Source organism: Caloenas nicobarica, chromosome 5 (genome assembly GCF_036013445.1).
Source record: "Caloenas nicobarica isolate bCalNic1 chromosome 5, bCalNic1.hap1, whole genome shotgun sequence".
Classification (NCBI taxonomy): Eukaryota; Metazoa; Chordata; class Aves; order Columbiformes; family Columbidae; genus Caloenas; species Caloenas nicobarica.
In genome coordinates this window covers 53414379-53441969 of record NC_088249.1, presented here as the reverse complement: position 1 = coordinate 53441969, position 27591 = coordinate 53414379, and the positions used below count along the sequence as shown (strand labels likewise).

General features: G+C 41.0%; 1 protein-coding gene across 1 annotated transcript; it reads right to left on the bottom strand.

Annotated features, from left to right (window-relative positions):
- Window positions 1-376: 376 nt before the first annotated feature.
- HPS5 (HPS5 biogenesis of lysosomal organelles complex 2 subunit 2) lies at window positions 377-27584 on the bottom strand. Its single transcript, XM_065635843.1, has 23 exons — window positions 27542-27584; window positions 25756-25925; window positions 25235-25345; window positions 24360-24424; window positions 23551-23743; window positions 21774-21911; window positions 17693-17904; window positions 17284-17355; window positions 16965-17053; window positions 15879-16057; window positions 15494-15652; window positions 13977-14136; window positions 11404-11527; window positions 10301-10447; window positions 9485-9559; window positions 8338-8945; window positions 6897-7020; window positions 6540-6695; window positions 5899-6018; window positions 5479-5592; window positions 5035-5141; window positions 4053-4338; window positions 377-3575 (listed from the first exon to the last, which is right to left on the bottom strand). The coding sequence occupies exons 2-23, from the start codon at window positions 25861-25863 to the stop codon at window positions 3515-3517; spliced, it is 3408 nt and encodes a 1135-aa protein (XP_065491915.1). The 5' UTR covers window positions 25864-25925; window positions 27542-27584; the 3' UTR covers window positions 377-3514.
- Window positions 27585-27591: the final 7 nt, after the last annotated feature.

The window sequence follows — 27591 nt, the reverse complement described above, 5'->3', positions numbered from 1 at the left end:
CTTTCACATTTTTTTTTGGTGGGAAAAAAACCAACACACACAAAAAACCCCAAGCAACAAAACCCACTCCCTAGTTTCTATTTAAAGTTGCTCCAGGCAAAGCCTCCTTTATTCATCTCTGCTTTTCAAGGGTCCCCTCCACCAAGTCAGTCACCAAAACCCAAGCTGAGCTGCAGCTCATCTGCTCCAGTACAGGCTTAACCCATCAGTGGTATATGCTCAGCTGCCTGACAAGAGCTGGCAGGAGCCATAGCTTTTGCTCTGTACAACTGTCAACTTCAGAACAGAAGACCATTTCATTTCACAGTCCCTTCACCTTACCCATGTGAGATGAAAACACATGTATGAAGAACAGGAAACAGCAATTTTCCAACAGTTCTTCAAAGCGTAAATTCTTTATTGACAACCAAAATAGTTGAAATCAATACAAGCTCACTTTAGACATCAGATTTGAAAAAATGTTTCCCATTATGTTAGCTGGAGGACAATCCTGACACACACACAAATAATGAAAAAACCAACCAACCAAAAACAAACAAAAAACCACCGAATGGAAAGTTATGATTTATTGTAAAAAAGCCCCGTCACCCAAAGTTAACCAAGTGTACAAAACCTCCACAGAAGTAAGAAAGAGACTGCTGTGTACACAAAATACACAGAGCAAATAAAGCGGAACAGTTACAGAGATAAACCCGGTGCATACCCGGAAAGCCAGCCAGCTTCCTCTGAGGGGGCAACCCTGGCACTTGGCTAAAGCTGTGCTGACACGCTGTATAAACAGAGCTGGTCAAGTGCAACAGCCATGGAGGCAGCAGCATGTTCATCTGGCAGGTAAGAGAACTGGCACCAACATCTTCCCATTCGTGTAACCTCCCCACACACTGCAGGTGCCTGGCTCCTATTCCAAGTCTTAACTGTAGGAGCACAGGGTGTTTCTGACAGAAGGATCTGTGCTGTTTCCAGTGTCAAATTCTAAAACTCAAAATACTTAAAGTTTTATTTTCCAGAAATAGTTCTTTATTGGCTTTTCCGCAAGAAACACCAGTAACAGATGAAAGCCTGCTGCTAATTTTCTCCCTGTAACTTTGTTTCCTCTGTTGAAGTAACCAACCCGGCACAATTAAGTCTTTCCTGTGATTGAGATTACACAGTTGGACTGCACCTCTCAAATATCTGAAGCTTGTATTAATAACTTCTATTTTGATGAAAATAAAAACATTATTTGTCAGCAGTGTAAGTGCTGCAAGACTACATAAAAGATGCTTTCTAGATCTTTATAAAGAAATTGTTTCAAGTCATTTCATGACAAAATTATGGATTTTGGCAGGAATAAAATTTAGCTCCAATGCATGAATTTTTTGTTTAAATGACATTTGTCAGAAATACTAACCAGATGCCATGGTCTTCTGCTAAAAATGTGAAAAGGGTTAAAACTAGAAGCCTAAAAGGAAACTTGTTCAAAGATGTATTAAGTGCAGAAAAGAGCGCTGGTACAAAGCATAATTCCATAATTGAGAAATAAAATCCAAGTGATTTTATGACTCTTCATATTTTAGCAGATTTTTTAAAGTCTTCTTTCTTGATGGCATCCATCTAAAAATACTTACCTAAACCTCCAGCTTTTAAAAAGATTGTTAAAGTAAGACATGCAGTTTTCCCACTTTCCAAAATGTCAAAATTCATTGTGAAATCAGGAAGGTTTACACAGACTTCAGTAACACCATTGACAGACACTGTTTCCTCCAGCATTCTCCTGGAGAAGCTGGCAACTCATGGGTTGGATGGGTGTACTCTCTACCAGGTAAAGAACTGGCTGGGTGGCCAGGCATAAAGAATTGCAGTGAATGGAGCCAAATCCAGTTGGTGGCCAGTCATGAGTGGTGTTCCCCAGGGCTCAGGATTGGGGCCAGTTCTGTTTAATAATCATCTGGACAAAGGGATCAAGTGCACCCTCAGCAAGTTTGCAGATGACAGCACATTGTTTGGGAGCGTTGATCTGCTGGAGGGCAGGATGGCCATACAGAGGGATCTGGACCGACTGGCTGAGGCCAATTGTATGAGGTTTAACAAGGCCAAGTGGCAGGTCCTGCACTTGGGTCACAACAACCTCAGGCAGCACCGCAGGCTCGGGAAAAGTGGCTGGAAAGCCGCCTGGCAGAAAAGCACCTGGGGGTGTTGATTGACAGCCAGCTGAATATGAGCTAAAAAGGCCAACAGCATCCTGGCTTGTATCAGCAATAGTGAGGCCAGCAGCACTAGGGAAGTGATGTTCACTGTACTTGGCACTGGTGAGGCCACAGCTCAAATACTGTGTTCAGTTTTGGGCCCCATATTATGAGACAGACATTCAGTTGCTGGAGTGAATTCAGAGAAGGGCAACAAAGCTGGTGAGGGGCCTGGAGCACAAGTCTGATGAGGAGCAGCTGAGGGACCTGAGGCTGTTTAGCCTAGAGAAAAGGAGGCTGAGAGGAGACCTTCTTGCCCTCTACAACTACCTGAAAGGAGGTTGTAGTGAGGTGTGTGTCAGTCTCTTCTCCCAAGTAACAAGTGACACGATGAGAGGAAACGGCCTCATGTTGCACCAGGGAGGTTTAGATTGGACATTAGGAAAAATTTCTTCACGGAAAGGATTGTCAGGTAGTGGAACAGGCTGCCCAGGGAAGTGGTGGAGTCACTGTCCCTGTAGGTGTTTAAAAGGTGTAGACGTAGTTCTTAAGGACATGGTTTAGTGGTGGACTTGGCACAGTCAGGTTAACAGCTGGACTCAAAGATCTTAAGGATTTCCAACCTAAATGATTCTGTAATTCTATTATTCTAATTCCACTGTCCTGAGCTTCATTTAAATATCACAACTGGTATCTGTAGTCATATGGGCAATTTAGAAATATCATGCTTCTAGTTTAACAGTAAATTCATTCAAGTTCTTCTGTTAATCAGCATTCTTATTCATTAATCCACTCCTGAAAAATATTTCCCTCCAATTTTAAGACTTGGCTCAATTAACACATTTCAAATGGGCAAGACCAGTCCATATAATTTAAGAAAAAAAAATCATAACAAGCACTCTACAGTAACTTGAAAAAGTCAATGTCATTTACAGGAAAATTAAACAAGTACATGATTAGATATTTCTGAGGAATGGCTTCTCATGTTTGCAGAACAATCTTATACACCATAATTTAATACTATGGGGCTCATATCCGTAACACTTAAGTCATATAGACTCAGAAAATAAATTTGGGAATTTTCATCTCAGAAATCTGTGAGCTTAATTTGAGGATAAATACTGTGGGGTTTTTTAAGTTAAATTCTAGAGTTCAAAACTCATCTCAAAAGGAATAAGGAAGAACTGTCAACAGTTCCTGGTCAGATACCTGCCAGATGGAGACTGGCTCAATGTAATTGAATTTTTAGAGAGGAGTTAATTTCCTTAAGAGCTAGTGAAGTATAAGAGGCACTTTAATATACAATCATTACAGTAAAAAAATGTTTCCAAAGCTTTCCAAGTTGTTTTCTATGCTTGCTGAGACCACAAAAACCGGTCACATCTTTCCAACATGGACTGAATCAGCGCTCTGCAATTAAGGCAAAGGGGGGAAAAAAGGTCAAACAGTAAAAAAAAACAAAAGAAAAAAAAAGCTCACAACAGAAAGAACAACAGAGTTTTGGGTTGCTTTTTAAATAAAAGTTGTCAAAAATGTGATTATATTTCAGAGTTAACATGACATCACCATGCATGCCTTCTCTAGAAGGGACAGGCAAGATCAGAGTCCGTGCAGGACTCCGCAAGATAGATGTCTCCTTCAGAGAACTTCCTTCATATACATCTGTCATGTTTGATTTCCTGTTTCCTCATTTTCCATTTTGAAATGCCTATATTGCACAATACATAGCTCTTAAATAATAGGAAAGCTTTCAGCTGAGTTTAAAAGCTAAGGTAAAAATGTGAAGTATTTAATCTTTTTGTTAACTGAAAAAAAAAGTTTAAAGCACCAAGAAAATCCAAAAAGAATGTTGTGCATACATGGATCTTCTGGTATGTGGCATCTTACCTTTGTCTTTTCTCAGCAACTCTCAGTATCTCACAGACGCTAGTAAATCTCTCAGACAATTCTAGTGTCAAGCCACACTCCTGCAAGAGAGGCAAGGCACGATTTGGGCCGATGGCCTTTGCCAGTAAGAGAGCTACGTTTTCCATGGTGACACAGTCTGGGGAGCTTGGGCTGCCATTGCTGACAGCATTCCCGTTCTGGGGGCCATGCTGGTGGAAAGCTGTGCTGTGATTTTGTGCAAGATGCAGAAGAAACTTCCATTCTTCTATGGTCTCTGGAATGGAACCTAGATGTAAAAATCAGTTTGTTACGTTATTTGTCAAACAAGGGTTATTCTAAGTCTGCTATTTGAAGTATTTCTGTACTTAAAAATGGAAGCCAGCTATTCCATTTTCCTCTGTGAAGATTTAAGAAAACCAAGAATAATCAACAAGGATATTGTGTACAGAAACATACTGCCTTGACTGACTTGGTGTAAAGAGTCAGTGGTGAACTACACACAAAGCTTGACAACATTTCAGTATTTACGGCTTTGGATTAAATCAAGAGACAAAGAATTGTTTTTGTCCACCTTAAGGCTACTGGGAATTTTCTTTTAAGTTGTGCTATGTGGTACAATGCTTTGCTCACCCTAACTTTGTGTGTGCACAGGTACGGGGGGGAGTTGTGTGCTATGCAGGGATGCTAGCTATTCTTCTATTTACAACACCAAGTTTAGCTTTTACTCCAAACTGATCAACAATTCTACATTCTTGAACTTATAAGCACGTTCTAGCACAACTGATTTCACAAAGCACAGTGTGAAGATACGAGAGTGTAACACCCATTTATGTAATTCAAATATGCTGCACTACAGGCAATGCTACCAAAACACTTCAAAAAATAAAAGTTCAAACTCAACTTTGGACAATCTGAATCAGTATATTATAAGGGCAGTTTCTATATTACAGAAGTTTGTTTACACAGCTTAAAACTCACTAACCATCTTCTCCATTCAACAGGCTCAAATCATCCAAATGAGCAATACTAGTAAAGGCTTCTGTTCTTCTATCCAGTTCCAGACAGAGAAAAAGATATCCAGGCCAAAATCTTGAATAAGAGAGTAAAGATGTCCAGGAATCAAATATTCATTCTAAACTAAAGTCAACAGTAATTAAATGCTTATTTAAATATCAGTGAAGACAGAAGCAACTGAATTTCTTGAATGCCAGAAATCACTGCAGAGTGGGGACACAGGGAATATTCCTTAAGCAAAAGGGGTATTTGGTACACTAAATGGGACACTCAACATTCATCCTCAAAACAGGAAAGGTTTTTAAATGAAACCTGTCCAGGTAAGGAGCAGATGGGAAGTTTTCATTTGTATCTTTTGGGGGTCAGAATACCAGCTAACCAAGTATCAAGAATTACCAAGTTTTCCTCTTACCCATGTGATTTACAGATGTCAGCCATCTTCTCCTTTGTAACAAAATCAGCTGGGAGTTTAATCAAAAGCAGAATGAGCTGGCTGTAACCCCAAGTAAACAAATGTGATCGTGGCCTAGAACATGAGAAATTCAGCCTTAATGTTTTTCCTCAGAACATTATGCTTTCTCTACAAGATAGGCATGCATATATGAAAAGAAAGAAGGAAAAACAAATGAAGCACTGTGTGTAATCTCAGTAGAGCAGCCATTCTGAAAAGCATTATTTAATCTTTTGGTTGCTTCTACTAAACTCTGCAATATGCAAAATGCTCCAAGGATTCAGTGACATCCAAACTGTAATACAAAATCTAAACCATAAGCCTGCAAGCCCACTAAAGCTTTTTTGCTGCACTCAGGACCTTGGGTGAACCCTACTTTACCTGGGATTTCCTTCCACATCCATAGTATTTGCTCTTTGTGGTGCATCACGAGAAACTGCCAAGCACAACCAATCCAGTCGTACAGATTCAGGATGCAGGAGAGATCTAAGGAGAGATGACCTAGAAAACAAAACAGAGAAAAAAACTACCAGTTTTAAAAACACCTGATATGGAGAAGCAGACATTGTGTGGGGACCAAAAAAAAAAAAAAAAAAAAAAGAAAAGAAGGATGTTAAATTAAATATGGAAAAGCCTAGAATGGTTTATGTTCCTAGAAACTGAAGGGGCTACAGAAAAACATCAAGTTTGCAGGTTGGGTTCCCCCAGGTTTGTGGGGTTTTTGTTTTGTTTTTCCTAACGCAGTCAAACCTTGGTATACTGAACTGCAGGCACAGGAACAAAACCAGTCAGTTCCTTTGAAAATATTATTTAGAAAAACACTGTCAAAAATAGCATCTAATCCTAGAAAAAAAACCACAGCCTGAGAGACCAGCTAAAACTGGCAAAAATGAATTGGAATCTAATGCTAAAGAACACCAAGCAAGTAGATACAGAAACAGTAAAAAAAGCCCCCAAAAACTCCCACACAGCTACGTGATGAAGAGAGCAGACAGATGAAAAAGATTCTGTATTCCCTTTACCTTTTATCCTCTGGCTTTGATTTCACCAGACTATCTAAATATGCCAAAAAGTGAGCTGGATCATTCCTGCAAAGCTGTTTGATATCAGAAGGCAAAATAGAGGGGTGGAACTTGATCAAGGGCCGGAGAGCTGTTTCCCCAAATTTTTCATAAAGCCTGGAGAGAGAGGATAAAAGCTTTTTTAAGTATCAAACAGCAAAATTATCATTCTTCCGAGATCTCTTGCAAGTTCAAGATAGTACTGGAAGTTGTTCTCTTTAAAAGATTCCCAGAAAGCTTCATGAAATGCTAGGTGAACCCATTCCTGCTAGCAAGTTAACACACTGAAGACGAGAAAAAAAGGACTTGTCTACAAACCTCTGAGCATGTATCAGTAAGAACGGGCTGTCGTCCCAAGGCCCCAGGTCATGCAGCTGTTTCAGTATTTTCAACATATCTTCATTTTCCATTGCTAAAGCCACTGGACTGTGACAAGTTAGTTCTGAAATTAATCAGCACACAAGTTACAAGATATGGGCAAGTTTTTTTTCTCTTAACACACACACACACACACACAGAGCTGTAGTTAGGCACAAGAACAAAAGCTATCACTGCTTTAATGGAACTCTCTAGCTAACAGGAGTAACAAGAGAACAGATTCTACTTCATTTCATAAAAAAAAAATCAACATCACTGATGTGCGATTAAAGCAAATTACAGTTATAGAATGATACAATTAAGGCATCAAATCATATTCTTGATATATTTTCCTTTTCTTTAGACTTCTGAAGAGGTAATTTTCCTCTTGTGAAAAAAGATAACCTGCCGCAGGATATGGGTCTTGTTGAATATAATGCAGATCTGCATCAGTTATAATATATTATAATTTGCTTTTATTAATAAAAACTTCAGCTTGGACACCGACTCCACAGAATGCAGAATTCAACATAGACCTCGATCCTGATGAAATGCAGATATTAATCTACAGGCACAAGTGCTGTCCAACTCAGGACAAACTGGGAATGTATACATTACTTTCACTTATAAGGCTCTCAGAATCCAAACAGTGAACAGAACAGAAACTCAAATATCAGATACCAACCCTCAAAGAAAGATTCTGTTGTTTGACTGCTCTTTGTTGGTGTCAAATCAATGCTAAGACTTCAATTCACTCATAAAAGAAAAGCATAAAGCAGAAGCTGAATGCAGAGAACAGATGAAGTTCTGTTTTCCAACCTAATCAGGAAGCTTTGGTTCAGTAAGGCTAAAGAGGCATCAAAGAGATCAGAAAGGATTTCTGTGGAAAAAGCAAGCCTGAGTGATCACAAGCCACTCATTTGCATGGAACCATCTACTCCATTCAGTTTTGTTTCACATCAACCGCATTTCTCTACAAGTCAAATCTTCAGTTTTCTGCACAAATACTCCTCTTCTAGCTCTCCTTTTGCTTCTACAGACATACAATTAAGATGCTTTTGCTCTTTGAAGCATACATATTTGTTTTTTAACAGATCTGATCTGTAATCACTACAGTGTTAAATCAACAAACTGTATATAAATTTAAAGGTTCAGAAGTAATTTCTGTGGAATTGCAAAGTGGGGAGAGGGGAGGAACAGTCTCTCCAAGGAGCCAGCAGCTCTTCCTAAAACAACCAACCCAAAAACTGAACAAGAAGTCCCACATACCAACCATCCTCCCCCTCCCACACTACACCTGCGGAAGGAAAATTTGCAGATGCAAATGGGAGTGTCTTCAAGGTTTTGTCCCCCCGAACAGTCTTACTTTCAGTTTACCAGCCATAAAATTTTCATTAGTTACCTTTCAATCCTGTGATGTATGTTTCCCATACGTTAGGACTGGTTGCATACATGGTTATAATACACTGCTTTAGTCTTTTTAAATCCAAAAGAAAGAAGTAGCTTTGCATAAATCTACAAGCCAAGGTCCATGAAGCTGCTAGTGGCAGAGTTCCATCAGAGCTTTCTGCAGTCTCACCATTTCCACCAGAAAATACACACAGCTCAAAGCACAGTGTTGTCAACTCAACGAGATCTTTCTGAACATCTGGCTCTATGACACATGGAGGAGACACTTGAAAGCTGCAGTCCAAAGGCCCCTTCAAATCAGCACTATTTTCACACATGGTTTTGCTTACACAGGTTTCATCAGTATTTTCCTTCCCAGTGCAGTCTTCCAAGATGCTACTCTGCTCTTTGTCTGCTGGGTCTCCATCAGTTGGATCCAGGTGTAGGTTTTCCTCCAGGACTGCCCTCTGTTCTTCAGCACCCACAGTCCTGCTTTGCTTCATAGGGGAAGCAGAATGCTCTTTGCTGCCGAACTTCCCTTCCAGATAGACAAGCCATTCCTGTAAAACCCTTCTCATACACTGTGGTTCTAACAAAACCAGGGGGTCCTGGAGTTTGGCTCTGCAGCATAAAAAAAGAAGTTTGCTAAGTTGCTTGACAGTTACAAGATGCGCAAGTGGAGTATTATATATGCTTTGTTTAACTCAGTTTATTCCTAAACTTGACGTAGTGTTGGCTGTTGGTTTTTTTTGTTGTTTTGTTTCAGGTTTTGTTTTGGTTTTGGTTGGTTTTTTGTGGTTTTGAGTGCATCAAACAGAATTTAGGCTGTCTACATTTGATACTACTACATTCTGAGTTCCCCAAGATTTCTTTCAGAATGGATTTTTGTTTGTTAGGTAGTTTTGGTTTTTAACTATGCTTGTAGTTAGGACAAAAGGATAATGCTAGCGTACCTAAATAAGCATTTTGAGGGTTTTGCTTGGCTTTAAATAGGGGAAACAAATAATTAAACAAATGAGATCCTTTCAGATTATGTTAATAGAGGTTTACAGCATTACTGTTACATGTATGCAATGAATAAAATAATAATTAAAAAAAAAATCAATCATTTTTCTACCGAGGCCAAAGGTATCTATACACTAAAATGTTTCCTTGCTCACATAGCTTCTGCTGTTGCAACCTTGAGATCTCTTAGATGGTCCTCCTCTGGAAGTTGGCAGCTCTGTGGTTCTAACCTAGAAAAACATATTAACTTCAGTCTCATCTGAAGTATTATCTTTAAGTGAAGATTTTAATGCCTTTATTAAAAAAAATAAAGCTTTCATTTCTACAGAAGGAATAGCTCAACAGAAATTATGGATGAATTGGGCATGAAGAACAACCAATAATACTATTTTTGTGGCCTTCTAGATGGCTTCTACTCCAACTACAGTACATTTCTGATGGTACTGAATAAAAATCAGTATCATGCCACTATAGGAAAGTTAGTCCAAAGTGGTAAATTAGCAAATCATTGGAATATGAAATAACTTCTCTGTATTAACTGAACAACCATTAAAGAAATTCAATGTTTTATAGCTACGATTATTTAAAAAAAAGTTTTTAGGGAGATCAAAGTGTTTACTCCCCACTGAGAAAGGGCAGGAAACAAACTGTTAGACTCATGTCCATAACTATAACAAGCACCACAGATCAGCAATTCTCATGTGGTGTAGTACACAATGTTTTTGCTCTTCAGTTATTACAACACTCTGGAGACTACACACTCCACCACCCAGAACTGCTTATTGCCTAATCAGCTTCTGGGAAAGCAGTGTCAGGGAGAACCCATGAAACTCCCCATTGTAATGAAGACAGCTGGAAAAACCTAACATGGAGCTCCCCGTTCTGCTTGAAACAGTAGTTTTTCCTTTAGGTTGCTATCCTCAGAATACCCAGCAAATGCAGTTGCTAAGAAAACATGATTTTGCACTCACTCTTTCTCTTCCTGGGGAGATGCTACCAGATTAACAGCCAGCTCCTGTAGCTGCTCGTCATCCTTTGCTTCTTGCCTCCCCCTAGTATCAGGACTTATATGAAGTGTACCAATCTTTTCAGTAGTTTTGCGTACAAAGCTGGAAACACTGCAAGTCAGAAGTTCAAACATTTAAAACTGGAAGTTCAAAACTGAACAAATCAAGCACTTTCTTTTCATGCTTATGGTTTAGAAAATTCAAAACATTGCATGTACTTCTGAAGGTTATTCTGAGATCCTCACACTATCGATATTAGCTACAATTTTTTGTTGCAGTACATAACTCACATACATAAGTGACCAAGGGAGGGCTACAGAATTTTTCAGACCATCATTACAGACCAGCAACATTTTAGCTAAGAAACTAACTTTTTTTTTTTTTCAGATGTGTAAGTTGTGTATTTAACACCATCTCCTTTATATTTGTATCCCATCCTCCCTGTTTTTTAAAGTGAGTTTCAAAATAGCAATTTGATTTTTGCTTAAAACAGACACTACCAGATTTATTTGCAGCAGGTATAAACTACCATTATTCCATGAACACTTGCAGAATTGATTAGATCCACTGAAAGGTGTGTGTGGGGAGATGGCAGACCACATGGTATACTTTGCAGTGTGTTTTAGCAATATCTAGCATGCTTTGAATATTTCAATGTTTGTCCCTAAGAAAGAAACACAGGAAGTCTTCACACATTCTTCAGAAATCTAAGTACTAGGAAAGCAAAACACCAAAACAATATTCAGTAAGTTTGCTTTGGATAGAAACCATATCTACAGTTTACAGAGTAATGTTAAACACTCTTAGATATTTAAACATTCTTAGCCATTTAAAAACTGAGATTGAAATCTTGGCTCCGGTGAAGTTAACAGAAGTTCTTCATATCTTCATTACAGTCAAGAAGGAGGCTTTAAATTGTCTAGCAAACGTGACTGTACTTCCAGTGTTTCAGTTCAGGTGTTACATTTTTGCAGAACAGAGTATGAACTAAACCAGACAATGCCAGAAATTCAGAGGACAGAAAAGAGAAAGATGTAATGGATGAGTGAACCTGCTGCAGGTTTTACCTTTCTTTGACAGCTTGGAGAGAGACGAGAGGAGATGGGGAACGAAATGACAAAGGAATACTGAATGGGAGAAATGTCTCATTCCGGTCAGCCTCAACCGTCACAGATGCATGAGATACGTTGTCTAACAAATGGAATTGAAATAAAGAGTCATGAAACAAGTGGCCTGGCAGAAATGGAACAGTGAAACAAACTGCAAGTCAGGAATTCATTAACGGATAACCTGCATGGGATATTTTCATACTTAATATTCAGAAAAGTGCTACTTGGCTTCAAGGACCATTTTATTACTGACTTTGAACCTGGCAGGTCTATTTCGCTAATAGTCTTTTGGATCTATAACAAGGCAACAATTGTATGAAAACTATCTTCTAAAAGTACACTTACAGCCCATTTAGGGGACAAACCCCTTGATTTAATCCACTAACTGTTATTAAAACATCTAGGAAAATTAAATATTGTGGCATATGTCAATTCACATTGCATGATTTCCTAAAACCTAAATCACACATGAATGGATAGAGATGCATAAGCCATGGCTAAGGTATAAATCACCCTTCTATTTGAATCGACTTAAAAATATAATTGAACCCACAGCTCTCCGGCTTTTGATAAGAATCATAAGAAATACAGAATCTCTGATCATTTCCTTTTCACTCTTACATCTCTTAACAGTATCTACAATGTGTTTTGATTAATCATTTCCTGGTACAAACACACACTGTATTTGACTATTTCCTTTTCACTCCTATCTCTAACAGTATCTACAATGTGTTTTGATTAATCATTCCCTGATACAAACGCACACTGTATCTTTAAATCATAGAATGTCCTCAGTTGGAAGGGACCCACAAGGATCATTGAGTCCAACTCCTGTCCCTGCATATGACAAGCCCACAGTTCACGCCATGTGTCTGAGGGCGTTGCCCAGTCTCTTCTTGAACACTGTCAGGCTTGGGGCTGTGACACCTCCCTGGGGAGCCTGTTCCAGGGCTCCACGACCCTCTGGGTGAAGAACCTTTTCCTGATGTCCAACCTAAAGCTCCCCTGGCACAACTTCCTGTCATTCTCTTGGGTCCTAACATTGGTTGCTGAGAGAAGAGATAAGTGCCTGTCCCTCCTCTTTTCCTTGTGAGGAAACCGATGTAAATAAGAAAAAAGGATCCTTTCAAGTAAGGATGACACTGCATTTTGCAACAGTCAGCACTGTCTGCACTGTTGAGAGGAAAAGCTGCTATACTGATATAGAAATTCCACCATCAGAATCCACAGTCTCTCCAGATGGTGCTTAAAGGTCGCAAGTGATTTTAAGATTGCTTGTAAATAAGGCTGCTTTTCTTCATTATGCAGATTAGAAACCTAAAAACTTATGACATCTTATGTAAATGTGAGCATGGAAACACTAAGTCCACTTCTGTTAAATACCAAATTAACTAGACATGCTTCGATAAGCATCTAGAACTTCTCTACTTCGAAATAATCTGCAAATTTGTTATCTCTTGTTGAACAGACAGAACTTTTCTATCTTCTGACATTCAAAAACTACATCCGTTCATTTTAGAGTTTTAATATTGGAAATGATACACTTCCAAGTTTTTTCACTTGTTGTTTTGATGGTGATGTAGAGAAAGAAGCAAATGTAAACATAAGTGCTACAAACAGCATGTAGCTTAGTCAGCAGAACAACACTACTGACAAGTAGGGGAGTAAATACTAATTTCTGTGCTCTCCATTCTCACTGTGGGTTTCCCCAACAATGCGCCCAAATTCTCTCCATCCTCAATCGGCATCTACTCTCTGCAAAAGCTAAAGAACAGCCTTTTAATTGGAAAGCCTCTCTACCATACCTGGAACTAAGCCAGCTCCTCATCATCCCAGGTTTCTGCATCCCCTCCCAATCCCAACCAGAGCAGAGAACAAGACCCATTACTGTCTCACTGTAGCTTTCACCCGGTGACAGGTATTTCTTAGGAAATTAAAAAGCTCCCTGGATGGTCTAAGTGTTAGTTAATAACAATTTGATCATTGCTATGCTAATGTACACACATGTAAGAGGTGATCCCCTGTACAAATCAAATCCTGCAAGAAAGGTAAGAACACTATCGTAAACCTGCTGTTCTCCCTGAAGAAACAAAGCCAGAGCCAAGATTAAGAAACTCTTTCCTGGAACTAATATTACTGGAAGGTTAGTGGCAGCAAACAAATCTAATTTGAAGCTCAATTAACACCAGCATAGTCAGCTGAGAGAATCTTAGCATTAATGCTAAATTGCACATTAAGTGGAGAGGGGGAGAAACTGAGTGAAGTCCTAGCTTGGCAAAAGCCCTCTGGACCTTTTTTTTTGTTTCTCTGTGTTGTGTTTGGTTTTAAGCTTGGATTTCTGTGAAGTCAGCATTTCACCTCAGTGTTTCGAGAGGAGTTCGAATGGAAGGTGGGTAACTGTGTTCCCATTGATCAACCTGACATGGATAACTTGACAGTGGAAAATAAGAGCACAGGATCAATCCAATCAAATCATTGTGGAAGAAATAAAAATTGCATCTGAAAAACATGTTTTCATTAAGAAATATTACCAAGTTCTACTTGCTCATCTTCCTGGTGTGCAGGAAATTCTTTAAGTCTCTCATCTTCTGAAAACGTTTGACTGTGCAGAGAACATGAATCTTCATCTGACTGACTGCCTCTTCGACTGATAACACGATATATTCCAGAGTCTAATACACTGAAGCTTTCCTGTCCGACAAGGGAGAGGAGTTAGATGTTGTGCAAGTTGTACTTCGTGTTAAACTTCCTGCGATGATCTCAACCAACCATATCCACAGAAATAGCCTTGTGACACTTAACAAATCACCACCTGGAAAAGTCCTATATAACAGCATATTTTTGACATACTGAGAATGGAAAAGTACACACATGCCAATAAGTATGTAGTCCAGTGACTTTATAAAGATGTATATGCTACAGTTGGTGTACTTAGTACAAGACCAGGAGACAAAAAGCTACCTCTGCTTCAGTCCTGCATCCACTGTCACTTCACTCCTTTGTACCTGTGTGCCCAAGAGTCCGTATTCTTTTTGCTTGTTAACCATACCCAGCTAGCACACTTACAGACCCTGTAAAACCATTTGATTCTTTTTGCTCTTGGTCAGTTTTTGTAGTTTACTTTCTTATCTGCTAACGAAAAAAAAACTTGTCTACCACATCAAGATGGAATTAATATTACTTTGTTTTTTTAAATTTTACTCTTTAAATATTGTTAGAGTGAAAACAAAAACTGATACTGTATTAGCTACGAAATATTCCCCCTTCTTGAAAAGCTCCTGGGAAGTCAAGAAAATACTAAGCAGCTGTATGTGTAAAAGAACATTAGAAATATGCTTTGATTTTTTTCCTTACAGCTTTCAGCTTAAGCTTCATAGAGTGAGACAATTTTTTTAAATAGGGCTAGGATAGTTTTGAGCATTCAGAGATTTAGTTTTCACCACAAAAAACTGCAGTTACAATCGGGATGACCTTTACTGAAGCATGTTAAGACACTAAACTCAGCCGTGGAGAAAAACCTTCTTCCTATCAATCTTTGTTCACATCTCAACCATTTGCCATAAAATGATACGGAAAAAAGGCAGAGGTCTGAAAGCTTAAAGAATGCAATAGTAGTATTTCATACCTCTCTCTTCCAAGTAACAAGTGATAGAACAAGGGCAAATGGCCTCAAATTGCGCTGGGGGATGTTTAGATTGGATATTAGGAAAAATTTCTTCATGGAAAGGGTTGTCAGGCATTGGAACAGGCTGCCCAGGGAAGTGGTTGAATCATTATCCCTGAAGGTATTCAAAAGATCTGTAGACATGGTGCTTAGGGATACAGTTTAGTGGTGGACTTGGCAGTGTCAGGTCTACGGTTGGACTCAGTCTTTTCCAACCTAAATCATTCTATGATTCTACCCCACCTAACTTTAGAAAGTAGCATTATCAGCTGTCGTAGACATAGTGAAAATTAAAGCCTCATTTTCAAAGCAAGCAACTAGGTGATTTTAAGCCATAAAGATAAAACCTGCTGGTAACTTTTTTGGCACGACCGATACACTTACATGAGATGAAATACTGCTCCTTCTACTGCTGCATGCAGAATCTAAAGGTTCTAACTTTGAAATGAGTTCTTCCAGTTGCGTGATGAGATCTTGTTGGGTTGAGGCATCCAGCTGAGACTTCAAGTGTTCCAGCTTGTCAAGGGGCAAATTTTTTCTTGCCTAAAAGTACAGAGTGAAACAGAACCATTACTATTTCTAATGCACATGTGAAAAGTAAAAGGTACCATATATGCAGTCTAATTTTCATCCTAAAATTATTATGCTTTTTAGGCTTTTTAAAAACTCCAGGAATATGAATCTCAGAAACCTATGGAACTTAATGGAAGAGGGGGACGGGAAACAGAGTGAAGTTGCATTGCACATTTACAAAGACATATTTACTTACTCTGCAAGAAATAACTGAATTTTGGAAGAGACAAGAGACCCTGGCAGCAAGGGTCCAGAACCCTCTTCTTATCAGACGTTCTATACAGCGGTCTACCAGGAGAAGGGACAGGTGCACAACTTTTCCATTTGTATGCAGACAAAACAACTCGTTTTTGTAAACGGCAATATCCTGAATATCTGCAAAACCAGATGCACAGAAACATCTAAAAGACGGAAGTCGTTAAACAACATTCCTCACTGTTCCTGAAAGAAGGTGAAAATATATTTCCCATCTGACTGCAAATGCATGCAAAAGCCTAATACACTGTAGCACAAGTAGCACGTGGAAAACCAGCACTGAAGAGTGCTAAGCTATCCCCTAACAACTAGAAGGCACAGTTAAAGTGTCAAACTTTTCCAGAGTTGCATTTCTAGAAAGCACTCAAAAAGTACACTAAATTACTGAAAAGTATCCTTTTCCTCTGAAGGGAGATGAAAAACTAAAGACTGATAAAGATGAGAAATACATCATTGTTAGCTTTGAAACAGAAGGAAAAACATTTGCTAGTAGAAAAACACTTTGACCTTTCAACAGTTTCAAATGAAATAGTTATGCTACATGCAAACACTCCATGACAAAGGCATTGGAAACCTAACACCGAAAGCGGGAGAAGGGAGAAGACTGACTGGCAATGACTAACTGCTCTAGGACTATGGCTATAACCGTACACACAAAACCATTTATGAGGGTTCACTCATCTGCCAAATAAGTACATTTCCTGGCTCCAATTTAGATAGGTGTTAGGAAAGACAGGTTTTAAGCTTTCAGCAGGCCGATTACCCTTCACGGGACACCTAACAATAAACCTGAATAAACAAACAAAGGATACTACAGGATTTACCGCACTGATGCTGCAGGGGTTGGCTGGACGAGGTGGGGAGAGGGTTAATATTCAAGCATATACTTGACAGATGACAAGGAAAAAGTTTTCTGATAATGTTTTGCAATCCAGCTGCAGAAATTGAGCTTGAAAAGCTCCATGTTAGGCACGGACTTCAGAAGTGACAAATGTAATGTTACAAAGCTAAGATTCTTAAAGTTTACCTTTTACTTCACTCCAGAGCAAGACTTGAACACTTTGGGGAAGAAAAATATAAATGCCTCTTTCTGTCCAGGTCATCACACAATGCTCACTGCAAGCAAAGCAGACATTAATGGTGCAACAGTTAATTGTGGTAGTCACTGTAAAATACACAGGGATGGCATTAGCTTAAGTACAGCAAGTGAGAAGTGAGATAGTTGTTTAGCATGATCCATGGAAAATTATTATGCAAAAAGATGAAACTCACAATATAAACGAGGAAAATACATAACTTATTTTACTTCTACTTTGTCACAAGAAACTATGCTGACGAATACTCACATCAAATACAGTAGCTTGGGGAAAGACAAAGATTGTGGAGAGCAGCTGGAAGTAGTATAATGAGGATCCTGCCTGTAAAGTAAAGGTTACCTGTTACAAGCATAACTACAATAATATCACTTTCTTAATATAATATTCTTAACTCTGTAAATACAAGGCTGGCTTAAATAAACATAGTTTTATGACAGCAAAATTCATTGTGGTAGTCACACAGACATACCTGCATAATCGAGGTTCTGGCATTTTTGATAACTCAACATTATTACAGGAGAACATATTAAGATAACGCCTAGGATTAACGTTAGACTGCAGTGGGAGTTTATTTAATCTTCTCAGCACTAATGCAGTTCTTTTCAGCTAGTCTAGAAGCCCCAAGCAAGTTTATCACCGATGACACTCATGCTTCTACCTGAGAGTAACAACAGGGAGAGGCGGTGATGAGAGTAGCTGCTTGAACTGATGTGTGCTCTGCACTTCCCCATCAAAGTCCACCTCCCACATCCTTGAGCCAGGTCGAGCACAATATATTAATGGCTGCTGATTCCCACTGTTTTTTCCAACAGGGAAGAAACATGCTCCAAATTCTCCATCTCTCTCTTTGTTACCAATTTTCCAGAACTTCTCTCTAATGGAAAAAACATAGTTGTTAAGGCAGCATTAATAAAGGCCCTAATTAGGTTTATGTCGTTCTCGAAAAATCAAATTATTAAATCCTAATTGCTGAATGGGTTTTGGTGCTTTAAAAAAAAATCTGTAATAAATATTATAAAGCCTATACAAAGTTTATAAAAGACAGGCTGCAGAAATATTAGTTGAAACGAATCCACAGACTATGAAGCTTTTTTTCTTCTGCAGAACCAGTCAGTCAACCTGGTGATGGGAGGAATACGATCGTGCAAATTATCCCAGAAACCACTTCCAATCACACAAAAGATAAGGTGATTATGCATAGTCAGCATGGATTTATGAAGGGGAAATCGCATTAACAGCCCCCTACGACAGAATGACTGGTTAGATAGATGAAAGGAGAGCAGTGGATGTTGTTTATCTTGACTTCAGTAAGGCTTTTGACACTGCCTCTCCTAACATCTTCACAGACAAACTGAGGAAGTGTGGGCTAGATAAACAGACATGGAGAAAGACAAAGCCCTGCCCTGGGGGAGGAATAACCCTGGGCACCAGTACAGGCCAATGGGCTGGAAAGCAGCTTTGTAGAGAAGAGCCTGAGGGTCCTGGTGAAGAACAAGCTCACCATGAGCCAGCAACGTGCCCTTTTGGGAAATAAGGCAAAAAGCCTCCTGGGCATTAGAAAGTGTTGCCAGCAGGTCAAGGGAGGTGATCCTTCTCCTCTTCTTGGCACTGGTGAGACACATCTGGAGTGCTGGGCCTGGTTCCGGGCTCCCCAGTACAAGAGAGATAGAGACATACTGGGGCAAGTCCAGCAATGGGCCACAAGGATGATTATGGGATTGCAGCACCTGTCTTGTAAGAAGAGATGAGAGAACTAGGCTGGTCAGTTGGGAACAGAGAAGGCTCAGGGGGATCTAATCAGATCTTTGGGTGAGAATTAAGGGGCAGGCTGGCAGGGGTGACACTGTTGTGGGAGTCTATTACAGGCCACCAGATCAGAGTGAGGATGTTGATGAGGCCTTCTACGGGCAGCTGAGCGTGGCCTCACAGTCACAGGCTCTGGTTGTTATGGGGGATTTTAACTACCCTGATGTTTGCTGGAAGGACTACTCAGCCAGCCAGCCTCAGTCTAGGAGGTTCCTCCAGTGCATTGACGATAACTTTCTGATGCAAATGGTGGAGGAGCCGACTAGGAGAGGTGCGCTGCTGGATCTTGTCCTCGCTAACAAGGAGGGTCTGGTTGAAGCAGTAAAGGTGGGGGGCTGCCTTGGTTGCAGTGACCATGAGATGGTGGAGTTCAGAATCTCCTGTGGTGGGAGCAGAATACCGAGCAGAATTGCAACCCTGGACTTCAGCAGGGCCGACTTTGGCCTGTTCAAACAATTGCTGGAGGGAATTCTGTGGGCAAGGCTGCTTGAAGGTAAAGGGGTCCAAGATAGTTGGTTAGCATTCAGGGACTGTTTCTACCAAGCTCAAGATCAGTGCATCCCGACGCGCAGGAAGTCAAGGAGGGGAGCCAGGAGACCTGCGTGGTTAAACAGGGAACTGCTGGGCAAACTCAAGTGGAAGAGGAGGGTTTACAAATCATGGAAGGAGGGGCTGGCCACTTGGGAAGAATATAAGGCTGTTGTCAGAGGATGTAGGGAGGCAACTAGGAAAGCTAAGGCCTCCTTAGAGTTAAACCTGGCGAGAGGGGTCAAGGACAACAGGAAGAGCTTCTTCAAATACATGGCAGATAAAACTAACAACAGAGGCAATGTAGGCCCACTGATGAATGGGGTGGGTGCCCTGGTGACAGAAGATACAGAGAAGGCAGAATTACTGAATGCCTTCTTTGTCTCTGTCTACTCTGCCGGAGGCTGTCCTGAGGAGCCCCGTACCCTTGAGGCCCCAGAGGAAGGCAGGGCAATGGAGGAGTTTGCCTCAGTTGATGAGGACTGGGTTAGGGACCAGTTAAGCAATCTGGACATCCATAAATCCATGGGTCCAGATGGGATGCACCCGCGGGTGCTGAGGGAGCTGGCTGAAGTCATTGCTGGACCGCTCTCCATCATCTTTGCCAAGTCTTGGGAAACGGGAGAGGTGCCTGAGGACTGGAGGAAAGCAAATGTCACTCCGGTCTTCAAAAAGGGCAAGAAGGAGGACCCGGGCAACTATAGACCGGTCAGCCTCACCTCCATCCCTGGGAAAGTGATGGAACACCTTATCCTTGGTGCCATCTTAAGACATATCAAGGATAAGAGGGTCATCAGGGACAGTCAGCATGGCTTCACCAAGGGGAAGTCGTGTTTGACCAACCTCATAACCTTTTATGAAGACGTAACAAGGTGGATTGACGATGGCAGAGCGGTGGATGTGGTCTACCTTGACTTCAGCAAAGCATTTGACACCGTCTCCCACAGCATCCTCACGGCAAAACTGAGGAAGTGTGGACTGGATGATCGGGTAGTGAGGTGGACTGCAAACTGGCTGAAGGAGAGAAGCCAGAGAGTCGTGATCAATGGGGCAGAGTCTGGTTGGAGGCCTGTATCTAGTGGAGTGCCTCAAGGGTCAGTTCTGGGACCAGTACTATTCAATATATTCATCAATGACTTGGATGAGGGAATTGAGTGTACTATCAGCAAGTTTGCTGATGACACCAAGCTGGGAGGAGTGGCTGACACGCCAGAGGGCTGTGCTGCCATCCAGCGAGATCTGGACAGGCTAGAGAGTTGGGCGGGGAAAAATTTAATGAAATATAACGAGGGAAAATGTAGAGTCTTGCATCTGGGCAGGAACAACCCCAGGTTCCAGTACAGGTTGGGGAATGACCTATTAGAGAGCAGTGTAGGGGAAAGGGACCTGGGGGTCCTGGTGGACAGCAGGATGACCATGAGCCAGCACTGTGCCCTTGTGGCCAAGAAGGCCAATGGCATCCTGGGGTGTATTAGAAGGGGGGTGGTTAGTAGGTCGAGAGAGGTTCTCCTTCCCCTCTACTCTGCCCTGGTGAGACCTCATCTGGAATATTGTGTCCAGTTCTGGGCCCCTCAGTTCAAGAAGGACAGGGAACTGCTGGAGAGAGTCCAGCGCAGGGCCACAAAGATGATGAAGGGAGTGGAGCATCTCCCTTATGAGGAAAGGCTGAGGGAGCTGGGTCTCTTTAGCTTGGAGAAGAGGAGACTGAGGGGTAACCTCATCAATGTTTATAAATATATAAAGGGTGGGTGTCACAAGGATGGAGCCAGGCTCTTCTCGGTGACAACCAACAGTAAGACAAGGGGTAATGGGTTCAAGCTGGAACACAAGAGGTTCCACTTAAATTTGAGAAGAAACTTCTTCTCAGTGAGGGTGACAGAACACTGGAACAGGCTGCCCAGGGAGGTTGTGGATTCTCCTTCTCTGGAGACATTCAAAACCCGCCTGGACGCCTTCCTGTGTAACCTCACCTAGGTGTTCCTGCTGTGGCAGGGGGATTGGACTAGATGATCTTTTGAGGTCCCTTCCAATCCCTAACATTCTGTGATTCTGTGATCTCACTCACATGTATAAGTAACTGAGGAGGGAGTAAGGAAGACAGAGTCAAACTACTCAGTGGTGTACAGTGAAAGGACAAGAGCTAACAGGCAGAAATGGAAATACGGGAAATCACATTTCTACGTAAGAAAAGCTCTGTTCTTGTGAGGGTGGCAAACCACTGGTCATGGTTGCCCAGAGAGCTTTTTGAGTCTCCATCACTGGAAATGCTTAAAGCCTAAATGGACAGAGACCTGCAGAATCTACTCTCCCCAACTCTGCTTTGAGCAGGAAAATTTGACCAGATGATCTCCAGAGGTCACTACAGAAACTCTACGAAGTCCAACATTTTACAAGTAAAATATAACTTGCCTCTCAGTATCACACAAGTAAGTGCGTGTCAGTGAGGAAATGAGCAGTCTTCCATCCAAATAATCAAGCTGAACAACTCGAGAATCTACAGTGGTTATAATCTGAACAGGAAACATCACAAAAGTAGCAGCAGCCTACAGTTAGAAAGAAAAAAAAAAAAAGAAAAAAGAAAACATACTGGGCCTCAGTTCAAAATAAAGACTATTATGTTACAATTGCAAAATTCAGAAAAGGCTCATGCATGCTACAAATATACAGCATAAGACAGAACAGTTCCTTTCTTCTATCTCCTTTACAAAGCCACGTATCAATGCTTAGAGGCATAAGTCTGAATCCTCCTTTTCCCAAACCCATTATTGAACGTTTAAGAAAAAAAGCTATATTCCTGTAGCACCCTGACATTTCTTAATAAAGATTGTGTTATCTGTAACATTAAGAGAGGTTTTTATTCTTGCTTTTGTAGGCTTTGTGCTTTTGGCAATTCTCACAATTCTCTCCCACAGGTACTTTCAGCCAGAAAACAGTTGTATGGAGACAAACCTAAGGGATTACTTGACACAAAAAAAACTTACATTGGATTTAGGTTTACATAAACTCTCTCTATTACCGTGCAGCAAGTTACTTAAATACTATTTATTATACAAGTGTCTCAGTTTGCATTGGTAGCAGAACAAAGTCATAGACAGACTTCTTATGAATAAGAAACTGCTAGGAACTGCACTCACATTTTGCAGCACAGTCACCATTTTTCACAGCTTAGAGCTGTTTTCTTTGTCAATTCCCTACTCAAAACAGTGCATTACATGAGAGATTCAACAGTCCAATTCCTTTGACAGGCACGAGCAGACACATATTCCACAGGTTTTCTCCTTTTCCCTCTTTCCACAGTTGAATTTTTTTGCTCTTTCTTTAAATGTAATAGTCTTGCTACTTCTAAACCAATTTTTCTATCAAATTCTTTCATGAGAGTTAGAAAGGACCTACACAACCACACCTATTCCAGGTCATGCTCCTTCTCACAGATTAAAAGCAGAAGGACCTAGTAACGGTAAAACTTAGAGTAACACTCAAGGGCTAAAAAATGAGGCTAGTATAATCAATCCGGTGCCATTTGCATAAAATGTAATGGATGTAAGAATAAAGAAGTGGTATATTCTCCTAGTTCATATTATCAGATCCATCTTTTTGCATAAGAATTTTCCAAGGATCATGCTAAAAAACTGTCTCGCTTCTCACTTCCTGTACTTAACCTAATGCCATCCACCAAATGTAATGGATGTAAGCTTAACATCCACCTACCATTTTTTTAAACTAATCTACATCTTTAAGAATGAGAGTATCCAGACAGAACCAAGCAAAATCAGAGTCTGGATTGCCCTTTCTCAGACTGACAGCTGAGCTGAGGACTAAAACACACAGCTGAACCTGTAGCTGGAGTCTGAGGAATCCAACATACTCAGAAACACCAAGATCCTGGGCTTGGATACTTGTAAATTTCAAAAGGAAGAAGCTCAACCAATTTTTAACTCCGTACATTTGAAAGTGTTTTTATGTCACATCACTTAAACAGGTAAAAAGAGCGTGCGGCGGGGGGAGTTTGCAGGTTAGGATTTCTATTGCTGTCTCAAAAGACTCGTTCTTCATCCCAACAGTCACAGCAACCAGAACTTCAGCAGCTGGCAAATCTTCCTCTGTTCTACTTTACTAAAATAAACAAGATTCCACACATCAACCCCTGGGAACCTCTTCATCTCAAAATATGTGACATTTTACCTTCCCTTGTTTCGATGTGTTAATCTTGATAGCTGATACTTTTCCCACATGATCTCCTACGAAAACACGAAGGGCAGCTGTATCCCAACACAGAGCTGTGACTTTTCTGCCTTTATGCTCAGAGGAAACATAAATCCGTTCTGGCTTCCCACGACGTTCCTGATTCAGCTCCCAAACTACTACAAGACCTTGGCTATAACAATTAAAAAATAAAATACAATTTGACAATAAGTCTTCTAATGTTTTATCAGTGATAGGGATGCCGTTATTCCAAAGAAACAGCAAAGCTAAGCAAAGTATTATAGTATATCTCAGAACTGGTTGTGTTTCAGGTTGCATGCTTTCAAGAAGTGTCACATTCTTAATTCTGAAGAAGAATAAGTGTGCTTCCTTGCACTATGATGCATCAGCAGCTTTGTTTGGAAGGCTACTCTCACATTTACTGGAATTGTCAGTGAGGATGCAGAAAAATAAGCATTTAAATGGATTTTAAACACTGTGTTAGCTATCAATTTCACTCTGACAGGTTAATGAAGATATTTCTTTTGATGCTGAAAGTCCTCAGGGAGACCTTCATCATCATAACTTCGCCAGCATTAGCTCTCCCATATATGCTCTGTTACAGAAATAATACTTATTCTGGAATAATTATTACAGAAAAACATTAAGCAAACTCTGTGCAGAGAATTATTCTCTAGAGGCCACTACCAGTTAAGTCCTTGCCCCCCTCAGCAGTTGTCCAAGTGTGAAACTTAGAAGCGACTTAAAAATATTTATCTGGAATTCAGTTTTGCAAGTAAATCACTCACCTGGTGGCAACTGCAACATGGTCGTCATCATGTAAACAACAGGCAACCCGGGAAATGGCACCTTCCTGAAAGCAAGTATGGGAGTAAGTGCAGGTAAAAGCTGTTCTTGTACTGCCTTTACCACTGTGCAACTTGTATCTCTAAGACATAACCAGATTCATATCAACAGCTCCTACCACTTCGCTGTGATGTGGGGTTTTTGTTTGTTTCAGTTTTGTTTGCAAACACTGAACTTACTCTAAAGCCATACAGATGACAACATCATGAGAAATGACTGCAGTTCATTCTCTGATTTGGAAAACACAGAAACCAGCCTCCTGTCCTCACACCTATGGAAGTTGTTTTGCCAGAACTACCCAAGACAGTCCAAACCTTAAGAAAAAATGGCTGCATTCAAGCTATGGTGGAAGCAGCAGTGGCTCCCAGGAAATAGCATCTGGCTGTAGAAACAGCAACCCCTGTGCCATGACCTCTTTCAGCAAAAGCAAGCCAACCTAACTTTTCTTGGTTTATGTGGGTAGTTCATAGTTTGGACATCAAATCATCAGCAGTTATCTACATGTGAGTTGCTCTGGTTTCATATTCAAGGTTTTCCTCTAATTCTTAAATACTCAGGTGATTTTGTTGCTGCTGTTAAAAGTAAGAATTTGAAAAACAAAGGTCTGACTCTCTCAAGTAATTTCTTTCACACCTCATGAAATCCATTATACCACACACTCTGGGGATACACTCCAGTACTACAACCTTCACCTTGTTTGGACAATTCAGCAATCTGAAAATGACTGTTGACTTTCAATAAAGATTAACTTGAAACAATGTCTCTTTCCCTGTCCCATTTTCCCTGGAAATTTTTGTACATAATTCTTTACCCTTACCTTATGAGCAAGAAAGAGTCTTTGCTTCCAACCATCCTTCTGTATAAGATTCAGCCCTCCTCCTGAACTGCCTAGAGCTAGCCATCTCTTCGACACAGCTATACATGTGCACTGAAAGAACAAAAATCACAATGCACGATATGGTTACCAGTAAGTACTAACAACAGTATCCTTTTCTTGCATTATTATGTTATTTTTAAAAGGCTTCATTGTTTGCCAGCTTTGTGTAACACTGGCAGCACAGTTGTCAAAGACATTAGAATAGCTCTGTCTGCAACTGGAGCAAACAGTAGAACACAGAATCTGTGTAAGGCTGTATTATTTTATTTACCCCATGGTTGCATTAAAAAAGCCACACAGAGTAATATGATCTTCTTCTTCCCAAAGTGAGCATGAACACATCCAAAAAGAACGACATGAATCCTGTGGGTTACTCAGATAACAAACCAAATAAAATAAAGTCATTATTATAATATAGAAAACAAAACAAAGAAACCCCCCCACACACAACACAACCTCACCTTCAGACGACTAGAATCCAGCCTGAGTGCAGAAAGCAACGGATCCAAACATTCAAACTCTGCCAACACATGGTTGTAAGAGTCTGGAATCGTTGCCACAGAGGCCATTGATGTGCACAACTAACACTACTCGCTCATGGGTGCGTTAGAGCTTCAGCTTTTAGCTGTACCTGCCAAAATAAATTTAGTTCTTGACTAGTTCACTTTTTAGTATTACATCTAACATAATAGCATCAAGTTTCAGTTCAAACAGCATCAGGTTTCAGTTTGCAAAAAAGGCCCAAGGGCTGCAATATTAGACCCCTGCTTCATTTATCGCAAGTTTTTGTTGAGTTCATTTCAGAAAACGTAACCAATCAGATACCAAGCATAGAAATATTTAAGTTGTAGCTATAAGATATATTTACATCGACTTGTGAAACGAGTTCCATCTATCCATGGAAAAAGCCTCGTTCCATGGTAAAATGCACTCGCCCCTCAACATACACCCTTGATCTTAAACTAGCATTCTCAAGTGAATCTTTTAGCATTTACACTTTCCACCTGTATCATCTTCTCCCCCACAACTAAATTTAAGAAGTATTATCCTCAACTGATACCAAATTTAGAACTTTTGAAAATTTTTAATGTAACTACACAAAACTGTGTATAAACTATGCTTTCCACAGCACCTCCTTTCCAGCATACAAGATAGATAACGCAGAGTGAAAAGCAAGAATCAAATAATTATCAAAGCTGCAACCTCATATATTTTTCCTGAACAACATATCCTTTAAAAGAATCTTTTGTTGAGAAATTTTTAAAGTTTCGACCTATATGTTGCTTAAAAACCTCTCACTTGTTACACTTCATACTCAAGCCTTTGAATTTCTAAATAACATTTAGCATGCAATCCCACAAATTAAATAACATCCTCCCAGAAACACCATCATGTGAAACTCTTCATTTCCTCACAAGAAAAGGGAACACTTACTCTCACCAGGCACTAGGAAAAGGGAGGGTATACATCTAGGCAGAGAAACTGATAGTTATTTGTTCAAAATTCTCAAAAAAGTCTTAAAAATCTTAAATTATGGGATTTGAGAATGACTCCACCCCAGCATCAGAGACCAGAACATCTCTGATGACTAAAAAAGGACTGTTTTCTTCTGAATTCGAGTATTCCGTCCAGAAAGACACCCTAACGCCTGTTTCACAAACTCTGTCATAAGGAAGGCTGCAGGTAATCTCGATCAAACAAAGCCAGCCTGAGGTTTTAAATCCCGTCCTACCCCTAAACACAGCCTGCCGTCTGCCAGCTTCCAGCTTGACAACAAAACGACAGAGCCATTTATTCTGAGATACACGGAGCCAAGTGTCCCGAAAGCTCTGGGGAAGCCCCGGCTCCGCGCAGAGCGCAGGCGGGCAGGGGACGCTGCCCGCCCGGCCACGCCCCGCAGACCGACCAAGTCTCCGGGGGTCGCCGCCGGGACAGCCAGCGGGGCCGGCGCTGGGGAGCGAACGCTCCCCACGCGGCGTGAGGCAACACCCGCCCCAGCGCTCCGACAGCGGCGACTGCAAGAGCAAAACTGCCGCTGGACGGGCCGCCGGCCCGGAACCGGGAACTCGCGGGGACGGCAGCGACTGCCCGGGGCCGACCCGGGCTCCCCGCCCGCAGGCACCCACCGCCGGCAGGCACCGGTCTCGGCCAAGCCCCGCCGGGGGCTGCAGCACGGCCAGCGGGAAGGCACCGCCCCGCCCGGGGAGCCGCGCAGCCCAGAGGCGCCGCTCCCTCCCGGGCCCTCACCCGCGGCCGCCGCTTGCTCACCCGCCCGGTCCCTCACACCAACGCCGGCT

What these genes read in the sequence shown, in the direction of transcription:
- HPS5 (XM_065635843.1), bottom strand. Translation starts at nt 25,863, where the DNA reads ATGGCCTCTGTGGCAACGATTCCAGACTCTTACAACCATGTGTTGGCA. An exon ending in CCCAAGCTACTGTATTTGAT is followed by an intron (nt 17,054 to 17,283) that starts GTGAGTATTCGT and finishes CTTTGCTTGCAG; the next exon opens with TGAGCATTGTGTGATGACCT. An exon ending in TTACTGATACATGCTCAGAG is followed by an intron (nt 6,696 to 6,896) that starts GTTTGTAGACAA and finishes CTCTCTCTCCAG; the next exon opens with GCTTTATGAAAAATTTGGGG.